The 18,852-nt window shown below is 41.5% G+C and overlaps 3 protein-coding genes across 4 annotated transcripts in view; 2 read left to right on the top strand and 1 right to left on the bottom strand.

The window, feature by feature from the left end:
- st8sia1 (ST8 alpha-N-acetyl-neuraminide alpha-2,8-sialyltransferase 1) overlaps positions 1 to 4,616 on the top strand; it is a 28,930-nt gene extending 24,314 nt beyond the window's left edge. The window contains exon 5 of the mRNA XM_079817206.1: positions 1,133 to 4,616. Coding sequence (XP_079673332.1) covers positions 1,133 to 1,625 — 493 coding nt within the window. The 3' untranslated portion in view covers positions 1,626 to 4,616. The remainder of the gene's footprint in view (positions 1 to 1,132) is intronic.
- Positions 1 to 18,852, top strand: part of taf3 (TAF3 RNA polymerase II, TATA box binding protein (TBP)-associated facto) — a 996,662-nt gene that overhangs the window by 164,292 nt on the left and 813,518 nt on the right. The window lies entirely within an intron of this gene.
- Positions 1 to 18,852, bottom strand: part of tnni1d (troponin I, skeletal, slow d) — a 123,567-nt gene that overhangs the window by 51,726 nt on the left and 52,989 nt on the right. The gene's annotated exons all lie outside the window — the stretch shown is intronic.

Genomic DNA, 18,852 nt, shown 5'->3' with positions numbered 1-18,852 from the left:
AGTGGTGTAAAGCACGCCGCCACTGGACTCTAGAGCAATGGAGACGTGTTCTCTGGAGTGACGAATCACGCTTCTCTGTCTGGCAATCCGATGGACAAGTCTGGGTTTGGCTGTTGCGGAGGACGGTACTTGCCTGACTGCATTGTGCCAAGTGTAGAGTTTGATGGAGGGGGGATTATGGTGTGGGGTTGTTTTTCAGGGGTTGGGCTTGGCACCTTAGTTCCAGTGAAATGCTTCAGCATACCAAGACAATTTGGACAATTTCATGCTCCCAACTTTGTGGGAACAGTTTAGGAGATGGCCCCTTCCTGTTCCAACATGACTGTGCAACAGTATGTATTTAATATTTAATAAAATAATATATTCCATTTGTTTAAAAACAATTTATTTATTTAAAAAATTTAAATATAAAATTATTTTAATAGTTTTACTATTTAAACCTGCGCTAGATGATCATCTTTGACTGCTGCGGCATGTTTCACAGCTTTTGGGTCTTCTTTTCCATTCATCAGCGTTGCGGCTCAGTAGTTGGAGACTATTATGCGCGTCTTGTGTTTTTAAGAGCAAAAACACGTTCTGTTTGATCATCCCCATACGGCCATCATACATTTTGTCAAATTGAACAGATGGTGAAACTAAAGCGCTTCTCCTCATGTGGGCGAATAAAGACAGAGGCATTTGTAGTGGTGTTTCACACAGGGATTGCTGTGTGAAAGGGGCTATTCAGAAACAAGCTCAGGCACTTAATTTATTCTAACTTTATTATTCACTCAGTGCCAAGGAAATGACAGGATGTCTAACAAGATGCAGTATATAAATAAAGAGCTAAAGTTAGCCATGGCTCATGGACTGACAGTTAGATTATATCAAGGGGTCAACATTTTATTTTATTTTTTTCTGTATGACATCACATAAATCACAGCATTGTGGCCACAGTATAAAACAATTAATATAAGTCTTTAAATTAAACAATTCTGTTACAGAGGATAGTTTTCAAACACGAAACACTGGGACATTACAAAAATGCCAACATCTACTCAGTAGTGAAAATATATAGTTTTTATTATATATTTGAATCCTTCCTCTTATTTATCTTTAACTTATCTTATCGTTCCTCTTTTTTCCCCATCAGCTTTCAGAACCTGCTTTGGTCCCGCAAATCCTTCGTCGAGAGCATGAAGGCATATGGGTCCAGCTACATCTACATACCAGCATTCTCAATGAAGCCCGGCACTGACCCCTCCCTGCGGGCATACCATGCCCTTGCAGACTCCGCCTCCGACCAGACTGTCCTCTTTGCTAATCCAGACTTCCTTAAAAATGTCGGCCGATTCTGGAAGAACCACGGCGTCCATGGCAAACGGCTGTCCACGGGGTTGTTCCTGGTGAGCCTTGCCCTTGGCTTGTGTGAAGAGGTGACCGCTTACGGTTTTTGGCCATTTTCGGTGGGGCTAAACGAGCGACCGGTCAGCCACCACTATTATGACAACATTCTCCCATCCTCGAGATTTCACGCCATGCCTGAGGAGTTCCTGCAACTCTGGCACTTGCACAAGAGCGGAACGCTGCGCATGCGGGTCGGCTATTGTGCAAAAGAGCAGCAGGCACTGAAAAGGGAAAAATAAGTGTTGCCAAGGGCAACTCGGTTTATCCCCACAGGAACAGGCCATCCTGTGATTAGCATGAGAATACTGTGGGTTGTGAGGTGATGCCCTTCCCCCAAAGCTGGGCCTCTCTTTGGTGTCTATATGCTTGACCCTCAACTGCTACCAACACCCTACCCTCTTTGTTGCTATGGGACTGTTGAAAAAGACTTGCATGTGTACCCATCCTCATGTATGCGCTCACTGGAAGCTTGTTGTGTCTTTCTGTAGAAGTACCGGAGGTGATGGGGGACTCAGGTGTCATGTGACCTATTTTATCTGCATCTACCAGCAGTTGGACCCTTGAACCTAGGGGCTATTTGTTCACTTAATGTAAAGATATATTGGGAAAGGGGCTGCTTTAAACAATGTCTTAAGAACTTTTAATGGGAAATCAGAAAAGGAGAGCAACGCTTTGATCGTTTGGCATATTTTTATTTGTTTTGTCCTGAACACTGATTCTTTTGTTGTTTGGAGGAAGTGGGAAAAAGAATAATGTGAAAATCGTTCTTGCAGTGTTTGGATATACAAATCAGTGTAAACAGGTTGAGCCTGTAAAAGGGAAAAGGGCATTGAATGTAAACTGTACAGCCACGGTTTAAAAAGCCGTTTCATAAGTGACGGCTGCGGTTTATGTATTATTGGGAGTATGTTTTTATTGTGATTTATTTTTAACGTTGAATGAAACGGGACCTCTACTGAGCGACATCTTGTCAGTCTAGATCTGTCGGGAGACCCAACGCAGTGTTTTGTCATGTTTAAATTGGACGTGGTCTCTCAACCCATGACTTCCCAGTTTGAGGACTTCCAGAAAAACGGATGAAAGACACGTTGAGGCACAAAGGGGTGAATGGTTCGCGTGCCAATAAAAGAAGTGAGATAGCCTTTTTTTGGGTGACTCCTATGGCAGCATATATAATTATCATGTTTGTTATTTGTATGTGTTTGAGGATCATTTGATGTTACGCAGTGGTGGAATGAGCCATTGTGACATGGTTGAAGGGGCACCAATCATACGATAAGCATTTTTTCTGCCTGCTAAGGTGCTGGACACCTGGTCTGGAATGTGTAAATACTCAATCACCAGTTTCGTTACTTTTTTCACAAGAATCATGGGTCCTCTGAATGTAATGGCAGACGTGTGTGTGTGTGTGTGTGTGTATGTGTGTGTGTTAAACTGCACGCAGGAAATTAGGTTTAAATCTTGTAGGTGCTAGCTGTAACACATGCACTCCAGCTTAGTCTTAACATACCATCACTGACAGAGAGTTGTAGGAAAGATGCACTATAATGTATAAAGCCAGAAACCTCAGTACCAAAAATGAAAATTCTTTCATCAAGTACAATTACCCCTAAGACTTTAGTTTATCTTCCAAACACAAAAGATTTGTATGAAACCTGGGAGATTCCCTCCACTGAAAGTCCATTCAACCAAAATTTGACTTTTCAAAAAATTCATAAAGCGATCGTGATAGCAACCCAAGTCTTCTAAAGAGGCACGATTTATTTATATTATACTTTCTCCTTTGTTCTTTTTTTTTTTTGCTTGGAACATGGCAAATATGAAGAATGGGAACGCAATGGTACTCTCTTGACACCCGAGAACAAACCTCATTGGTTCTCGTTTGAACTTTTTGAAACAAGTTTTGGTGTAATTTGGTTGTCCAAGTTTTGGACTTTCAATGAAGAGGCAGAAATCTCTCAGGTTTGTCTTATGGGTTTGGAATGACATGAAGTTGCATAAATGATGACAGAATTTACTTTTTTTCACTCTCTCGTTGAGGGGACAATGGATTTGCCTTTAAATGTTTCTGCTATCTAAAGCAGGTGTGTTATCATTCAGATAGCTAGCTATAAACTTGTCAACGGTTTAACTAACTTGCTTTGTGAGATTTTATTCAAACTGTTGTTCCATTATCTATTTCTACAGTCAGTTTTCTGAATAGTATGACAGTAGTGTGATAAATAAGGTAGTATGGCAAATAATGCTGCTTAAATGCTTAATTCCAGAAGTGTTAATGGTCATAAATGCTTTTTTTCTTTATATTCTGGGTTGAACTGTGACCTAAGAGTGTGTTTAACTGGTTTCTTGAGATTTGCCCTGATAGGAACGGAAATGTGTGCCCTCATTTGAGTATTAAAAAATTACCATTACCATATTTCACACTTTAAGCCAATGAGTGCCTTTATCAGTGTTAAAAAAAGGCTAAGGACATTATTTTTTAATTGAGTCTAAGGGTTATTTATTTTATCCCCCAAACTCAAACTTAACCTCACAGAATTTTCGATCAAGGCTGATGATGTGTAACAATGCAGAAAGACTGCTAATTTATGATGAGCGAAATTCAATTTCTGGATGAAAGTTTTGAATTATCTTAGCATGCGGTTGTAGAAGGACCAACGTACATTACAGCTTAATTGGCAAAGACCACATCTTCAGCATACATGAAGCTGAGGAAAGTGTTAAATGCTGGAGCTGATGATTATCTCCCAACCCCCCCCCCCCCCCCCCCCCCCCCACTATTTGTGCTGTTCAGTATTGTGAATGAGTGAGGTTGTAGTTTGTAAGTAGGCATGCACGACTGTGATATGTAACTGGATTTTGAACTGATAATGACTGAGAAACTCACAAACTATTATGTATTTTAAGTTTTGCCCTTTGAGCCATATGAGGGTATGTGCCCTGCTGAAACTGAGCTTACCTCAACTTGATGAAGATGAAGCTCATGGGAGCTTGGATCTTAGGTACTTAAATACGTTTTATTCCACTAAGCTGTAAATGTGTCCTATCATGTCAATCTTCTTGGCTCAAGCAGTTGGGTAATGGTTTTTATACTTGAGCATGTAACAGTCTACTTACAGGAAGTGGGCTAAACGTTGTTTACGTGCCACTTGAGTTATGCCAATATTGGGAAAAAATTGTTAAAAGTAAGCAAATACTGCTTTCAAACAATAAAGACATCCTGTCAACTCAACTGCTGCAGTATGTGTGAATTGTATATGAGTTAATTTAGATTTGTGTTGAAATTTTGTATACAATATTGGATTGCATTTCAGTACATTTTTTTTTGTTAAGACACAAGTCTTAACAGCCTGTCTAAATGACCACAGAGGAAGCACTCTACTTTAAATTGGACAGAAGAAGAACAGCTGTTTCTTGTCCAGTACATGTTTAATGTCAGGGCCCAGCTGTCTTCTTGGAAATGGCCAAATACAGAAGACTCATTTTATTTATCAAAGATGTTATTTGTTGGACAGGCTAGTGTGTGTGTGTGTGTGTGTGTGTGTGTGTGTGTGTGTGTGTGTGTGTGTGTGTGTGTGTGTGTGTGTGTGTGTGTGTGTGTGTGTGTGTGTGTGTGTGTGTGTGTGTATCAAATGTCCCCACAAGGATAGTAAAACCTGAGATCACCTACATTGTGGGAACCAGCTAGCGGTCCCCACAATGTAAATGGATTCATAAACATACTAAATTATGTTTTTTTGAAAATGCAGAATGTTTCCTGTGATGGGTAGGTTTAGGGCAGGGGCAGTGTAAGGGGATATAATGTACGGTATAAAAACCATTACGCCTATGGAATGTCCCCACAATTCACAAAAATTGTGTAGGCTACCATGCATTCATACATGCAACCATGCATTCATACAGTTTCATACTTGTTTTCAAAGATTATATATTCAGGAAATTAGTTTGTAATTTGGGAAGTTACTTTTTTTTCCCAGTACTGAACCCTGAAAGTTTGCCTTTATTTTAGTTCATAAGTAACCATTTAATCAGATATAATGTATGACCATTCAGCACATGCAAAATAGGTCTGTAACTGTGAGGCTTTATCTTCTGGAATAATAATGTTTATTACTAGCGTGGGTGTTCAGGTTGGAGGTCTGCTGCTACACTGAGTCTCCAGTTAGGTGAACGTTTATAATAAGACTTTAAATACGCCAAATGGGGGCTGTGAAAAGATAACAAATGCAAATTAGCAGAAGCAATTTTAAACACCCACATATCATTCTAATGTGTCTTTCCATTTTCAGACGGGCAATATTATTTGTTAGTTCTGTTTGCACACATATTTGTTATATGCTTATAACATTGTTATTTTATATATATATATATATATATGTATATATAGTTTATAATAATTATTATCAATATATTCCGTGTGGTTAGTTACTTTTTTAACTTGCAATGTAGCACTTCATAAATTCCTTTTTGTGTTTGCAGCATTTATTCTTCAGGCTTCAAGTCTGGTTTATTTAGAGACTCTGCGGGTCTTTCAAACTGCTTCCATTTGCATGGAGCCCACAAGAGTTGTACAACAGGATGCATTTACGAAGATCCTCTGAGTCGACACAAAATAAACCAGCACATTTGCATGCAAACAAATGCATACATTGCTAAACATATTCATAACCTGTTTTTGAATTTTACCAAATTTTTACCAAAATTTTACCAAAGTTTGGAAAATTATTTTAAAGAAATAAATTGAGGGTGTCCCATGCACACATCTTATTAAAGTGTTTGGCCCAACTTTATTAGGTGGCCTTAAGTACTATGTACTTACATCAAAAAATAAGTACAATGTACTTACTGTGTTCAAATTATATTGCAAAACACCTTTGCTGATATTGAGGTGGGATATGGGTAGAGTCAGGGACAGGTTTGGTGGTATGGGTAAGTTTAAGGGTAGGGTTAGGTGTAAGGGAAGTGTCAACTGTGTAATTACAAATTAATTACAGACATAATTACATGCAGGTATTTTTAAAAATGTAAGTACAATGTAAAAACATGTATGTACACAACAAGTGCATAGTATCAAATGACTAATTAAAATGTTAGTACATAGTAGTTAAGGCCACCTAATATAAAGTGGGTCCAAGTGTTTTTGGTTCCATTCCTACTCAGGAGCTCAAACACTTGCAAGGACAAATTATGGATCTTAAAAGGTTAGTTCACCCAAAAATGAAAATTCTGTCATTAATTACTCACCCTCATGTCGTTCCAAACCCGTAAGAACTTGGTTCTTCTTCGGAGCATAAATGAAGATATTTTTGAGAGCTCTCTGACCCCACATAGACAGCAATACAACAACCACTTCCAAGGCCCAGAAAGGTAGTAAAATCATCATTAAAATAGTCCATGTGACTCCAGTGGTTCAATCTTAATTTTATTAAGCGCCGATAACACTTTTTGTGCGCAAAGAAATAAAATAAAAAATACGACTTTATTCAACTATCTCTTCTCTGTGTCAGTCTCCTACGCTGTTCACGTTGTAAACACAGTGCGACACTTCCGGGTTCTACATTCTCACAGGTTTGGAACGACATGAGGGTGAGTAATTAATGACAGAGTTTTCATTTTTGGGGGAACTCTTTGGGTGGTGGTCACGTTAACTTAATTTCGTTTTGTAGACAAAAAAAGTCCATTGTCTATTGTCAATAATGTGGCGAATCATAGAGCGCAGTTCAAACAGAATTCACTTTCAAACCAAGTAACTTTCTGTTGGTCAGTGCAGCGGATACAGATGACTAACTTGAATCCGTAGCGAAATGTCACTGAAATACCTGATTCCTGTTTTTGTTTTTTTATCTTTGATGTTATATTTTAGTCATAGTATTGTTGTTTTTTATGTAATGTATCATGTACATGGTGTGGTTATTCTTGTAATTGCAAGTTTAGATTTTGCAAACACGGCTTTATTTTTGTGAGGAGAGAATCTTTAAAGAGGCTGGTGCCCTGGGGGCCTCGCCAGACCATAGTCTGTCCTTGTAGATGTGATGTGGAAGTGGAAGGGACACTTCCTCTTGCTTGCCCAGTCACGGCACAGGCTTAACACTTGCCCTGAAGGTGGTGAAAGACTTTGTTCTCTTATCAGCAGCTCGGAAAGACATCCTGACCTATTTCAGTGGTTGCTCTTGTTCTATTAAAAAAAAATCCAGGATTGGCATTTAAATTTCTAACATGACCAACTAAAGCTAAATATGTTGGGTTTCATTGCTACATAGATTGCAATTATTGTCCAGGGTACAATAAATGGTCAAGCGTCTTAGTACTTTAGCATATTAGTAACTTGCTTTAAAGGGGGGGTAAAATGCTGTTTCATGCATACTGAGTTTTACACTGTTAAAGACTTGGATTCCCATGCTATTTGATGGAGTATTTCTGTGCCAAAAATATGCCTTCCAGTTTCTCACAAGTTTCGGAAAGTTTTTTTTCGAGTATGGGCCTATGTGACGTGTCCTAAGAACACTTGGACCCGTATACTTGGACCCACTTGCACGCGCATCCGTTGACCAGAGCGAGAGAGCGAAAGCAGTACGCCCATCAAAGTGCTTTGCTCGGCTGCACTGCAGTCACAAGACTTCACGACATCAACAAAGAAGTGTGTTTTTGGTTGTCAAGGCAAGACAACCCTGTACAGCTTCCCAAAGAACCCAGCATTAATGGGACAGTGGATGGAGTTTGTTTTTCCGGAGCAGCAACGGAGTTGTACAAGTGTTTTGTTTGTTCCCTGCATTTCGGCGACGATGGTTTTATAAGCAAGGCCCAGTTCGACGCCGGATATGTAGCTCGTCTAATGCTGAAAGATGGAGTGGTCCCAGCGATTAAGGTTCACGGTCGTATGTTGGAAGCAGGCGGTGAGTAAAACTGCTTCAAATGTCTTTGTGTTGTTAGCTATCGACTCATTCATTCAAATGCACTACTATGTAAACACGCACTAGTCTGACATGCAAAACCGTTCCGCTTGCTACTGCTAACATGAAATCACATATAATAGTCCATAAACCAAATTATATCCTCATAAACCATGAGTAAACACACACAAATGTTGTAAAACTCGTGCATGACAAGCTGCTAAGCAAGTAACGTAATATAAGTCAGTTACAGTACATGCCATTGAGACGTCCTGCTGTAGTCGTCGTTGCTGCTTCTCCTGTTCAATTTCAGCCTCTAGATCTGATTCTGGATCATATGTATGGCTAAATCTGATTGATCTCCATGGTTTATTTAGGATAATGTTTTTTCCACGTTTAAGGATGTTACAGCTTTTAGACGCTCTCAACTCAATAGCTGCGTGCGCTCGTGACTCTTTAGCTCCGCCCACACGATACGCCTCCAGCCGCTCGTTTTTTTCCGGAAAGACTCTGTACAGCGTATCTTTCTGTTATAAATATAATAAAACTAAAGACTTTTCGGAAATATGAAGGATGCAATACTATTCTATAGGTACTCAAGATTGACATGAGATTGACTGAAACTGAGTGTTTCACCCCCCCTTTAAATAAATCTTACAACATTTTCTTCTAACATTAATATGTTGATGAGATTAAACAGTTGCAAGTTCTTTTGTTTTGGGGTAAATTAAATAGTGTGAAATATATTGTCCGCTCAATAAAAAAGAAAAAATGTTTTTTAAATGTTTTTTAAAACACGTGCCTTAGAAATGTCTTCAAAATGTAACCTTCATATTCATTTTGGTTTCATATGGTTTAAAAAAAAAAACATCCTTCCCCTAATGCTAGAACAAAAATAGCAATGGTCTTTGAAAGGTCAGCAGGATTCTTTACAATAAAGCAGAACGTCTCAGGTTACTTGCTACAACTCTGAAAAAAAAACAGAGTTGAGGGCACCTTAAGCATTTTAAAAATCTAACCCTATATAACAACAAACTGCCGAAACGAGGGAGAAACGTCGATATTTGCAATACATTTAAGAGCACTCTCTGAACAAATGACACACATCAGTTTAACACAGAGATAATATGGTTCATATGGTTCAGTGTAGCCTAATCAGTGCACATTTCATTTGAAGAAGACGTGATGAAATATGTGCTTATACACGCTTCTGGTACTTGTTCAGAGCACTAGAGTATATGAAATATGTCCATTAAAAACTTAAATGCGCTCGCTCCGGTCTATATATATGTGCTAACATTATATGATCCATGTGGAGAACGCTGTTAATCTCATCACGGCGCTCCGCGCAGAAACCGCTCTCTCTCGCGCGCCGCGTGTAGTTTGAATTCTCCGCTATAATCAAGGGCTGAATCCGAAATCGCCCCCTATAACCTCAAATAGGGCATTATTTGGAGGGGACAGCGCTTTGTAGTGGTGTCCAAAACCATAGTGGACATTATTGAGTGCACTCATTCCATCCCACATCGCACCGCAATAACGAGTGTACACACAACGGTTGTCCGACTTCACGCACTCGTTTTCATTCACTCCTACAAATAAAGTGATAACGTTGGGAATAGTGAATGAGGATACATGGGGCGATTTCGGATTCAGCCATAGGCTGTAATGCGATCTCAGCTGTGCTCTGACTGCTCTCACTAGTACAGTGCAACAGTGAAATGGGTCCCCTCTCAAACAATGACGAGCTGCGCCGCGTTCCGAACGTTGTTTAAGCGATACATACCGGTATTGCGGTATCATCAAAATTCATATCATATCAAAAATAAATACCGGTATTCGGTATGAACCGGTATACCGCCCAGCACTAGAACATAGGTTACGCAAGTAACCTGAGACGTTCTCTTTCATAGGTTCACTCGACGCTGCGTCACTTTATGACGTAATGGGAACGATATACCACACACGCCAAGCTAAAGCGCTGCCATATCTGGCTCAAAGAATACCAGATAACCCGCATGGCCAGGTTAAGCAGATAGGACATGCGAACCCGGAGCCATGTCGAGATCCAAGCTATAGAATCTCACAAAAGTGTGCGGGGAGGACCAACCTGCCGCTACACAAATATCCTCCAGAAGAGCCCCTCTAAAAAGCGATTGAGAGGAAGCCACACTTCTGGTAGAATGCGCCCTAATGCTAAGAGGTGAAGGTATACCACGCACCTCATAAGCCAGCGAAATAGCCTCCGTCACCCAATGGGAAATCCTTTGCTTCGATGCGGCAAACCCGCAGCGGCCAGCACCGAAGCACACCAAGCGCTGGTTAGATTTCCTCCAACCGTCAGATCGGTCTACATAGCACTTCAATGCTCGAACAGGGCAGAGCAGATAAAGTTTCTCGTCCTCCTCCGAGTCAAAAGGAGGGGGGTGAAAGGAGTGAAGAGTGATAACCTGAGAGCGGAACGAAGTGGACAAAACCTTGGGCACATAACCTGGCCTAGGTCTTAAGGTAACCTTGACTAGGCCAGGAGCAAAATCCATACAGGTCCCATTAACAGAGAGAGCCTGTAGATCGCCCACTCGCTTCAAGGAGGATAATGCTAACAAAAGAGCAAACTTGAGAGTCAGAATCCGCTCAGGAGCTGACTCCAAGGGCTCAAATGGAGCCTTTGTTAGCCCCTCACGGACCACTGAGAGGTCCCAAGAGGGAATACCAGGGGAGCGTGCTGGCCTCAGGTGCCTAACCCCTCGCATGAAAGACAAAACCAATCTATGCTTGCCTAGAGGAACTTCGTCCAACTCCCTATAAGCAGCGATCACGGCAACATAAACCCTAAGGGTGGTAGCCGCTGCTCCAGCGGCAAACTTTTCTTGCAGGAACTCCAGAACTGGACCGACCGGGCAGTTAACTGGATCTACCGCATGACTCAATGACCCTCCACTTGGAGGAATAGAGCCTCCTAGTGGAGGGAGCTCTCGCACTGTCTCCGCTCCGCTCCGCCGCCACCGCGCCCGCCATTGAACGTTCTATGGAGTGAGCTATGTGCTTCGTGGCTCGTAAAGCCAAATCCGTGGCTTTGCGCAGCTCCTTAACTGCTTCCGGTGTCAAACCGCCGCCCTCGTCCATCTCCTTTAACACGTCCGCCTGATAGGCTTGGAGGATGGCCATGGTATGAAGGGCCATGCCAGCCTGACCAGCCGCCGTGTAGGATTTTCCGATAAGTGGGAAAAAGGGGGCGGGACTTCCACGAGGGAGCTGAAGATGGAGCGAGATGAGTGGCCAGTGTAACCTCCACCGCAGGAATGGCGGAATAGCCCTGCTCCACAGAACCCACTAGGTTGGTGAAGTCAGCGGCTGCCGCGTTAGTCAGGCGGGCTGAGAACGGCTGCTTACAGGATCTGGATATTTCGCTGTGCAGATCGCTGAAAAACTGCATTTTCCTCCACGTTGGCCTGGAATTAGGGCCACTCAAAAACCTCTCGTCAAGCCGAGAGGATTGAGCTTCGCGGGGTTCGTCCGGCCACTCGATAGCGAGCTTCTCCATAGCGCGCGACAGCGCGTCGATGAGCTCCGCGTATGCCGCTGAACAGGGCTGGACTGGGGCTAAAATTCGGCCCTGGCAAATCCAGCCCAATCGGCCCATGAGTCCCTCTTGAATGTTTTAACTGGGGTTAGGGCCTTAAATTGGAGTAAATAAATAAATCTAGGACAGGGACAACTAATGATGGATATTATCGAATTTACTGCAAATGCAGATAACAAACGTAATATTGCACTTTTGTCACACAGAAATGCACTTGACAGTAAACCACTGATTTTGAGCTAGGATACATTAAAGTGAATTTACTGCTTTTAAAATCTGTCATCATTTACTCACTCTCATGTCGTTCCAAATCTGTATGACTATCTCTCTTCCATGAAACATAAAAGAAGATATTTTGAAGAATGTTTGTAACAAAGCAGATTAAGCAACTATTGACTACCATAGTATTTTTTTCCTTCTATGGTAGTCAATAGTTGCTCTATCTGCTTTGTTACACACATTCTTCAAAATATCTTCTTTTGTGTTCAGCAGAACAAAAAAACTCATACAGGTTTGGAACAACTTGAGGGTGAGTAAATGATGACAGAATTTTTAATTTTTGGGTGAACTATCCCTTTAATGCATGGGATCCAGGCTTTAAAGCTGTTTTGTTGAATTATAATTTAATTACTCTACACTCTAAAAAAAAAGGTTCTATATGGCACCAAAAATGGTTCTTGGCTCGTAATGATAGGGGAACCTTTTTTAATGCTATATAGCACCAATTTTGGTTTAACTGTAGGTCAGTTTCATTTAACTGGGCATGGTAGTCACAGGTAAAATCATGCTCCTCATTGCCATAGGTATAATATGGTTTCGAAAATAAATAAATAAATAAATAATAATAAACTATTGAATTTGGTTGTGCTAGAGTGACAAGTTTGTAGTTGTGTGTACATTGCTGTTTTGCTGTATTGCTGTTTTCCAATTTACCTCGTGATGTATTTACATGGACGCGGCTGTTTTCAGCTGATTCACCACAGAATCTTTAATGTTCCCATATCACACGATTGTATAAAACAACATTCGGAGTCAAAGTGCCGGTTCATCACTTCATAGAGCAGCAGAAACGCAGCGCACGTTCGTCGGCGGCAGCGCTATTGCGCCAATATTCGCCTTTTGCAGTTTCATGCGCCCAAATGTTTAAACAGCGTCTAATATGGACACAGTCTATGGAGGAGGGAAGGTCTCTCTCCCTTTGGCCTGTCAATTCAGAAGACAAACCAATGGGCCGCTGTCCCTGCATGATGGGCCAGTCCGTGGCAAATAAATAACCTTGTATCGGCCTCAAAGTGCGTCGGCCCACCGGGAAAATGCCCGGTATGCCAGATTACCAGTCCAGCCCTGCCGCTGAAGGCCGTGCTTCCTGGCCGCTAGGCGGGAGAGCGTCGTCATTAAAGGCAGGCCCAAAATCCTCAGAGTCGGACGCTGTGGTAAACACGACATCATCCAGTCCGAATGAAACTGCGTTGCGTGCCTCCATTCTGGGACACAAGTAGTCGTGTGAAAACTCGACGGGCGGAGTCCCGCGCACGTGCTCGGGGGAGAGAGGGAGAGAAAGGGCGAGGCCCGTCTGCTCGCACTCCACATCCTCGAGCTCTACATCCGAACTCCAGGTCACGGATCCAAGAGAGGCCTGTGCGGGAGCGCGACGGGGAAAAACGGATGACTCCCTCTCAAAAAACGCAAGCCTTGAGCGGAGGGTTTTGAGAAGGAGATTATCACAAAATTTGCATTTTGAAAACCCCTGAACCGCCTCGCGCGTGTGTGTGAAAACCCCAAACATTTAACACACTTACTGTGGGGGTCGTCGTTCGCGATGAAGCGAGTGCACGGCGGCGGGCAACGACGAAAATCCATGGCACTTCACCGCAAGGAGAACAATGTTCCACTATCCGCAGTTGCTGAAGTGCTGGTGATAAAAGTCGAATGAAATCCAAGATATTTGGGCCAGAAAAACCGAAACCGAAGGGCATGAAATGGCCACTTCGTGAAGGCAGAGAAATCTGAGGAGCAGATGGCGCGCGCGCCAGTATAATGTGGCGACGTCGGGGCGGCGCCCGCGCCATTAGCCAATGAATTGGCGTGATGCTATAAGGGCTTCAGACAATCGGCACACCCAGAGGGCGTTCCCATTACGTCATAAAGTGACGCAGCGTCGAGTGAACCTATGAAAGAGAACTAAATACTTTTGCCTCTCCAAAGACTATTGATATCTGACATTTTTTGTCAGTTGACCTACAAACCTGCATGTTGAGCTCGCTCATATCAGCTGTGGGTTCTGCACATCCTGTATCATGGAAGATGCCAAAAGGTCACAACACAAACGATGCATTTCAGTCAGCAGTTACTTCTGACTTACATAGCACATTTTAAGCTCCTATGTCTTTCTGGGTTCTTTTAAGAATCCGAAGTTAAACCACGGTCCTTCAACAGATATCTCTCCTTCCATTCTGATCTCTTAAAGGGGTCCTATTATGCCCTTTTTTGAAGTCTTGATTTAGTTTTGGGGGTGTACTAGAATATGCTTCAGTCAAACTTGATTCTTCAAAAAACATTTTCACATATTTTACATTATTACAGCACCTCTGTCACAGGGTGTTTTGGTGATGGTTCATGTTCCTCGTTCATGTTTTTAGTTTATCATGTTCTTGCTTTGTTTTAGTGTCATGTTCAGTCTTGTCATGCACTTCCTGGTCTTGTCATGTGATTCCCATGCCCTCATGTGTTGTCATGTCATTGGTTCATTGTGTCATCACTGTTCACAGGTGTCACTTGTCTTGTCATTAGTCTGTGTGTGTATTTAAGCCCTCATGTTTGCCATGTGTCTTTGTCAAGTATTGAATGTTGTAACCCGCTGTTGGTGAGTTTTGTTATAGTTGAATGCCAAGTCCTTGTTTTGATTTATGTTGAGATTTATGTTTAATTGTGAATAAACTGCACTTGGGTCCTTCAACTTGCCTCCAGTGGATCCTACCGTTACAACCTCTCTCCCCAGTCTGGCTGTTGTCGACCCACCTATATGCACATATTACTAACGTGCTCTTTAAATAACACAAAAATAAATATGCTGCATTGACTTTAGACCAGGTTTCAGTTGGCCAATGGCGCAGTCGTTTTCAGTTGCCTCAAATAGAAACGCGTCAACAATGCGCCTGAACACTAGGGCTGTAGCGATACACTAATCTCACGATACGATACACGATATTCAGCTCACGATACGATATATATCACGATATTCAGCCAACGACACGATTCTATACGATTCTATATAATTCGATACACTTATATCATTTTCTGAAAGATTTAAAGGGGACAGAGTGATTTTGGTGACATCTTTTGAGTGTTTAATTTACTTGGATTGAATTAACTGAACTGAAAACTAAAAATATCAATTACACAATATATGTCTCTGACTGGACAGAGAGTCTACAGCTTGCAAATGCAGGACAAAATGAATCAAAGATGTGTTGAGAAAATTAGTTCCATTTATTGAAACAGTGCAAACTGTAGCTTACAAGCCTTTGAAAAGTAAATAAAGTGCAGTATTGCAATTAACAATGCAATACTTTTAAAGTTTTAAAAATTGCAGCAAGTGGCCTGTTCTGAACAGTTTCTTTAACAGCTTTTTTAGCTTGACACTGACACTTGTTGGTATTTCACGCTTGTGTCACACAGCTTGCAAACCGCGATGCTTTTGTCTAAGTCAAGGGTCTCCAACCTTTTTTCATTTGAGAGCTACTTTTTAAAATGAAAGTCACAGAGAGCTACTCATGTTATATAATACTTAAAACTCTTAAATAATGCATCATTTAATGCATCAGACTTACACACCCTCCAGGAACTTGCGTTCTGCCAGTGAACGACGCCTTGTGGTGCCATACCAAAGAGGCATGAAATCGCTGTCACGGACCTTTTCCTGGACCGTTCCCACCTGGTGGAATGACCTGCCTATCTCAATTCGTGCGGCCGAGTCTGTGGCCATTTTCAAAAAACGTCTAAAGACACATCTTTTCCAGCAACACCTGACCGATCGAGAATAGCAATTATCATTCTATTCATTGTCTGTCTGTCTAATTTATTTAAAAAAATAATAATAATAATAATTCTGTTCTGTGCTAGACTAACTGCAGAACTAAAGACTTGTTACAGCACTTGCATATTGCTGATATTGTTGCCCTTCGACTGCTCTACCTGCTTCTATAGCCCTCATTTGTAAGTCGCTTTGGATAAAAGCGTCTGCTAAATGACTAAATGTAAATGTAATGTAAATGCATCATAATTCTCATATTAACAACTATTAACAAACTGTTAACAAACTACTGTTAACAAACTATTAACAAACTGTTTTACACCTGAAAGAGTATAGTAGTAGTTCCAGTAGTCGGTACAATACCACTATTTTTTTTTTTAAATCAATGTTTATTATTTATGATGATAATCATAAGTAAATAATACATAAACATGTAAAGGCTGTATGCTGTTTAAAAGTAAACATTGTTTATAAATGAAAGATCAAGTGAAAAATAAGTAACCATTAATAATTATATAATTAGTATTATTAATTTCATAATTATTATTACATAGAGACATAGCTAAATTTACTGTAGGCTGCAATCTGTAGTCAATTTCTTTACGTTAAACCGAACTTTTATTTCGACGGGTTGCCATGAATTGAATACCTCAGGTCAGGGCACTGATCAGGACATAAGTCAATGGGCTGATCCCTGATCAGTGCCCTGACTACTGAACCAGTGAGCTGAATGAGACGCACCCAGTTTTCTCAAACGAAACGGTAAATTCGCATGACGTGACGGTTTATGCGTTCGTGTCGGCAGAGACTACAAGAGCGAGTGCGCACGCGGCGCCCGTCATCCACACAGACGCAGAACATGCAGGAGTAATATTTAAATAGTATTTTGCAGTTTATTATTTACAGACACTAGTATATATTCGGCTTCAGTCTGGAGCCCTGCGCTTAAATTAACACGAAAGCGACTGAACGCAGCTGCTATGGTGAGCTATTTTTTAGGGCTGCAACGACGCGTGACTACGAAAATACGTTGACGTGCGTGAAATGCGTCGACGCGTCGGCGGCACATTATTTACGTTCTAGAATGGAACAGAAGATCTAGAATAATGGCAGCTTCTGCTCCCGGGCATAGTGAAAATGATCATTTATCATATAAAGCCAGACCGCGACATTCAAAAGTGTGGGAGTACTTTAAACAGAAGCCGAATAAAACTGTGCTTTGTTCGCTCTGTAACGCCGGTTTCACACTGCACGCGGTGGCAGAGCAGAAGCTGTGTGTGTGGAGAGCGGGAGCTTTCACACTGCCAGTCAGTGTTGCCAAGTCCGCGTTTTTTTTTTTTTTTTCGCGGAATTGGGCTACTTCTACACTGTTGCTGCGGGCTGTGTCTCATGTCCGCTGGTTGAAGCGATCCCAATTATGTGATATTTAGCCCCGGGAATGAGAATTTTAGCAGGCAGCCCTGCAAAAAAAAAACACATATTTAACCCCCCGAACGCGATGTTTACCGGAGAACCTCCCCGAAACGCGATTGGGCTTGTTTTGGGCTAGTTTTGAGTAACGAATGGGTGGGTTTTGTTGTGAAAACCTGGCAACCCTGCTGCCAGTGTTCGTCTCGCGCAGTTGAACCGTGGCGCGTGTATTGCAACAGACGGTCACATTTTCCAGTGTTCTTCTCCGACCCCAGTACGTCTCGTGCTTTTATTTATTATGGGCTGCATATATCTCCTGTTAATGCGACCTGGTTCCCCTCTGTCCCAAACACATATGCATAATAACATGCTGTATATAGGTAGTTTGCATGATTAAAGTAACATTAAAGTTAAGATATGCCTCTTTAATCATTTAAATGTGTTTTTGAAACTTCTGGCAGTTTTAGTCGTTGTTTATGCACATGTATCTTCAAAATAGATGACTAGACATTAAATACATAATGTCTAAAAAAAAATATACATTAAAACTATGCTGAATAAGTAAATCATACTCAACTACTATAGTAAACAACTTTTCCTAATTAGGCCTACTCTGTATACATTTTATGATGAATAGTATCTTGTTTAAAAAGCTTCTTGTGTTCATATATTTCATTATAAAATGGCATAGTATGTACACTACCCTTCCTGAAATACAATTAATATTGTCATCATTCATTGATGTTAAAATAATATACAAATTCACTACCCTCTTTGAAATACAATAATCAGTAAAAAAGAATCATAAGATTAATCCGGAAAATAATCGAAAAAATAATCGTTAGATTAGTCGACGTAAACAAGAAGAGGTAGACATCGGCGTCTGTGTAAAGGTAGTAGTACGGGTAACTTTCTCTACAGCGATACTAGCGGCTGGCTGACCAAATCGCTCTTCCTACAACGCGAATGGGGGTAAACCATAGACTGTAAAAAAAATATGGACGTAGTGTCCGTGACGTCACCCATAGGATTCTGATGTGCCGTTCTGAAGCGCAAAGTATGGACGAGATGGCCATTGCCATCTTGGCAGCGCGTCATCGCGCGTCACTCCCGGATAACAGAAAATGGGCAAAAAGGCGGGACGTGGGCGGAGCTTAAGTGATGCGATGACTAACAGACAGCAGATAAATGGCTATCCACCTGTCACTCGAAGTGGCCCCGCCCTTAATTATGCAGAACTTTAAGGCTTTATTTAATGTAAACGAATGAGTTATTAAAAAATTCACCCCCCTCACAGTTGTCATGAAGGGCAAAATGAGCCGTATAGACCAAAAGCACAATTTGTTCCAGGCTGTAAACATGTTTTATTCTGCTCTAAAGTTGGCCATTTTAACTTGGGGCTCAAAGAGATTCTGCTCCCTTCTGGAGCCTGTCCCTAGCGGCCAGTCGATGAATTGTAGTTTGAGGCACTTCCGTATTGGCTTCAAGAGAAACTGCCGGAGGTTGCCGCTTGGGGTAAACACGGGGATTTGAATGGGACTAATGTATCG

Source organism: Gobio gobio (assembly GCF_949357685.1).
Source record: "Gobio gobio genome assembly, chromosome: 5".
Lineage (NCBI taxonomy): Eukaryota > Metazoa > Chordata > Actinopteri > Cypriniformes > Gobionidae > Gobio > Gobio gobio.
Note: the sequence above shows the minus strand (reverse complement) of the source record. Positions and strands in the feature narration are given on the sequence as shown.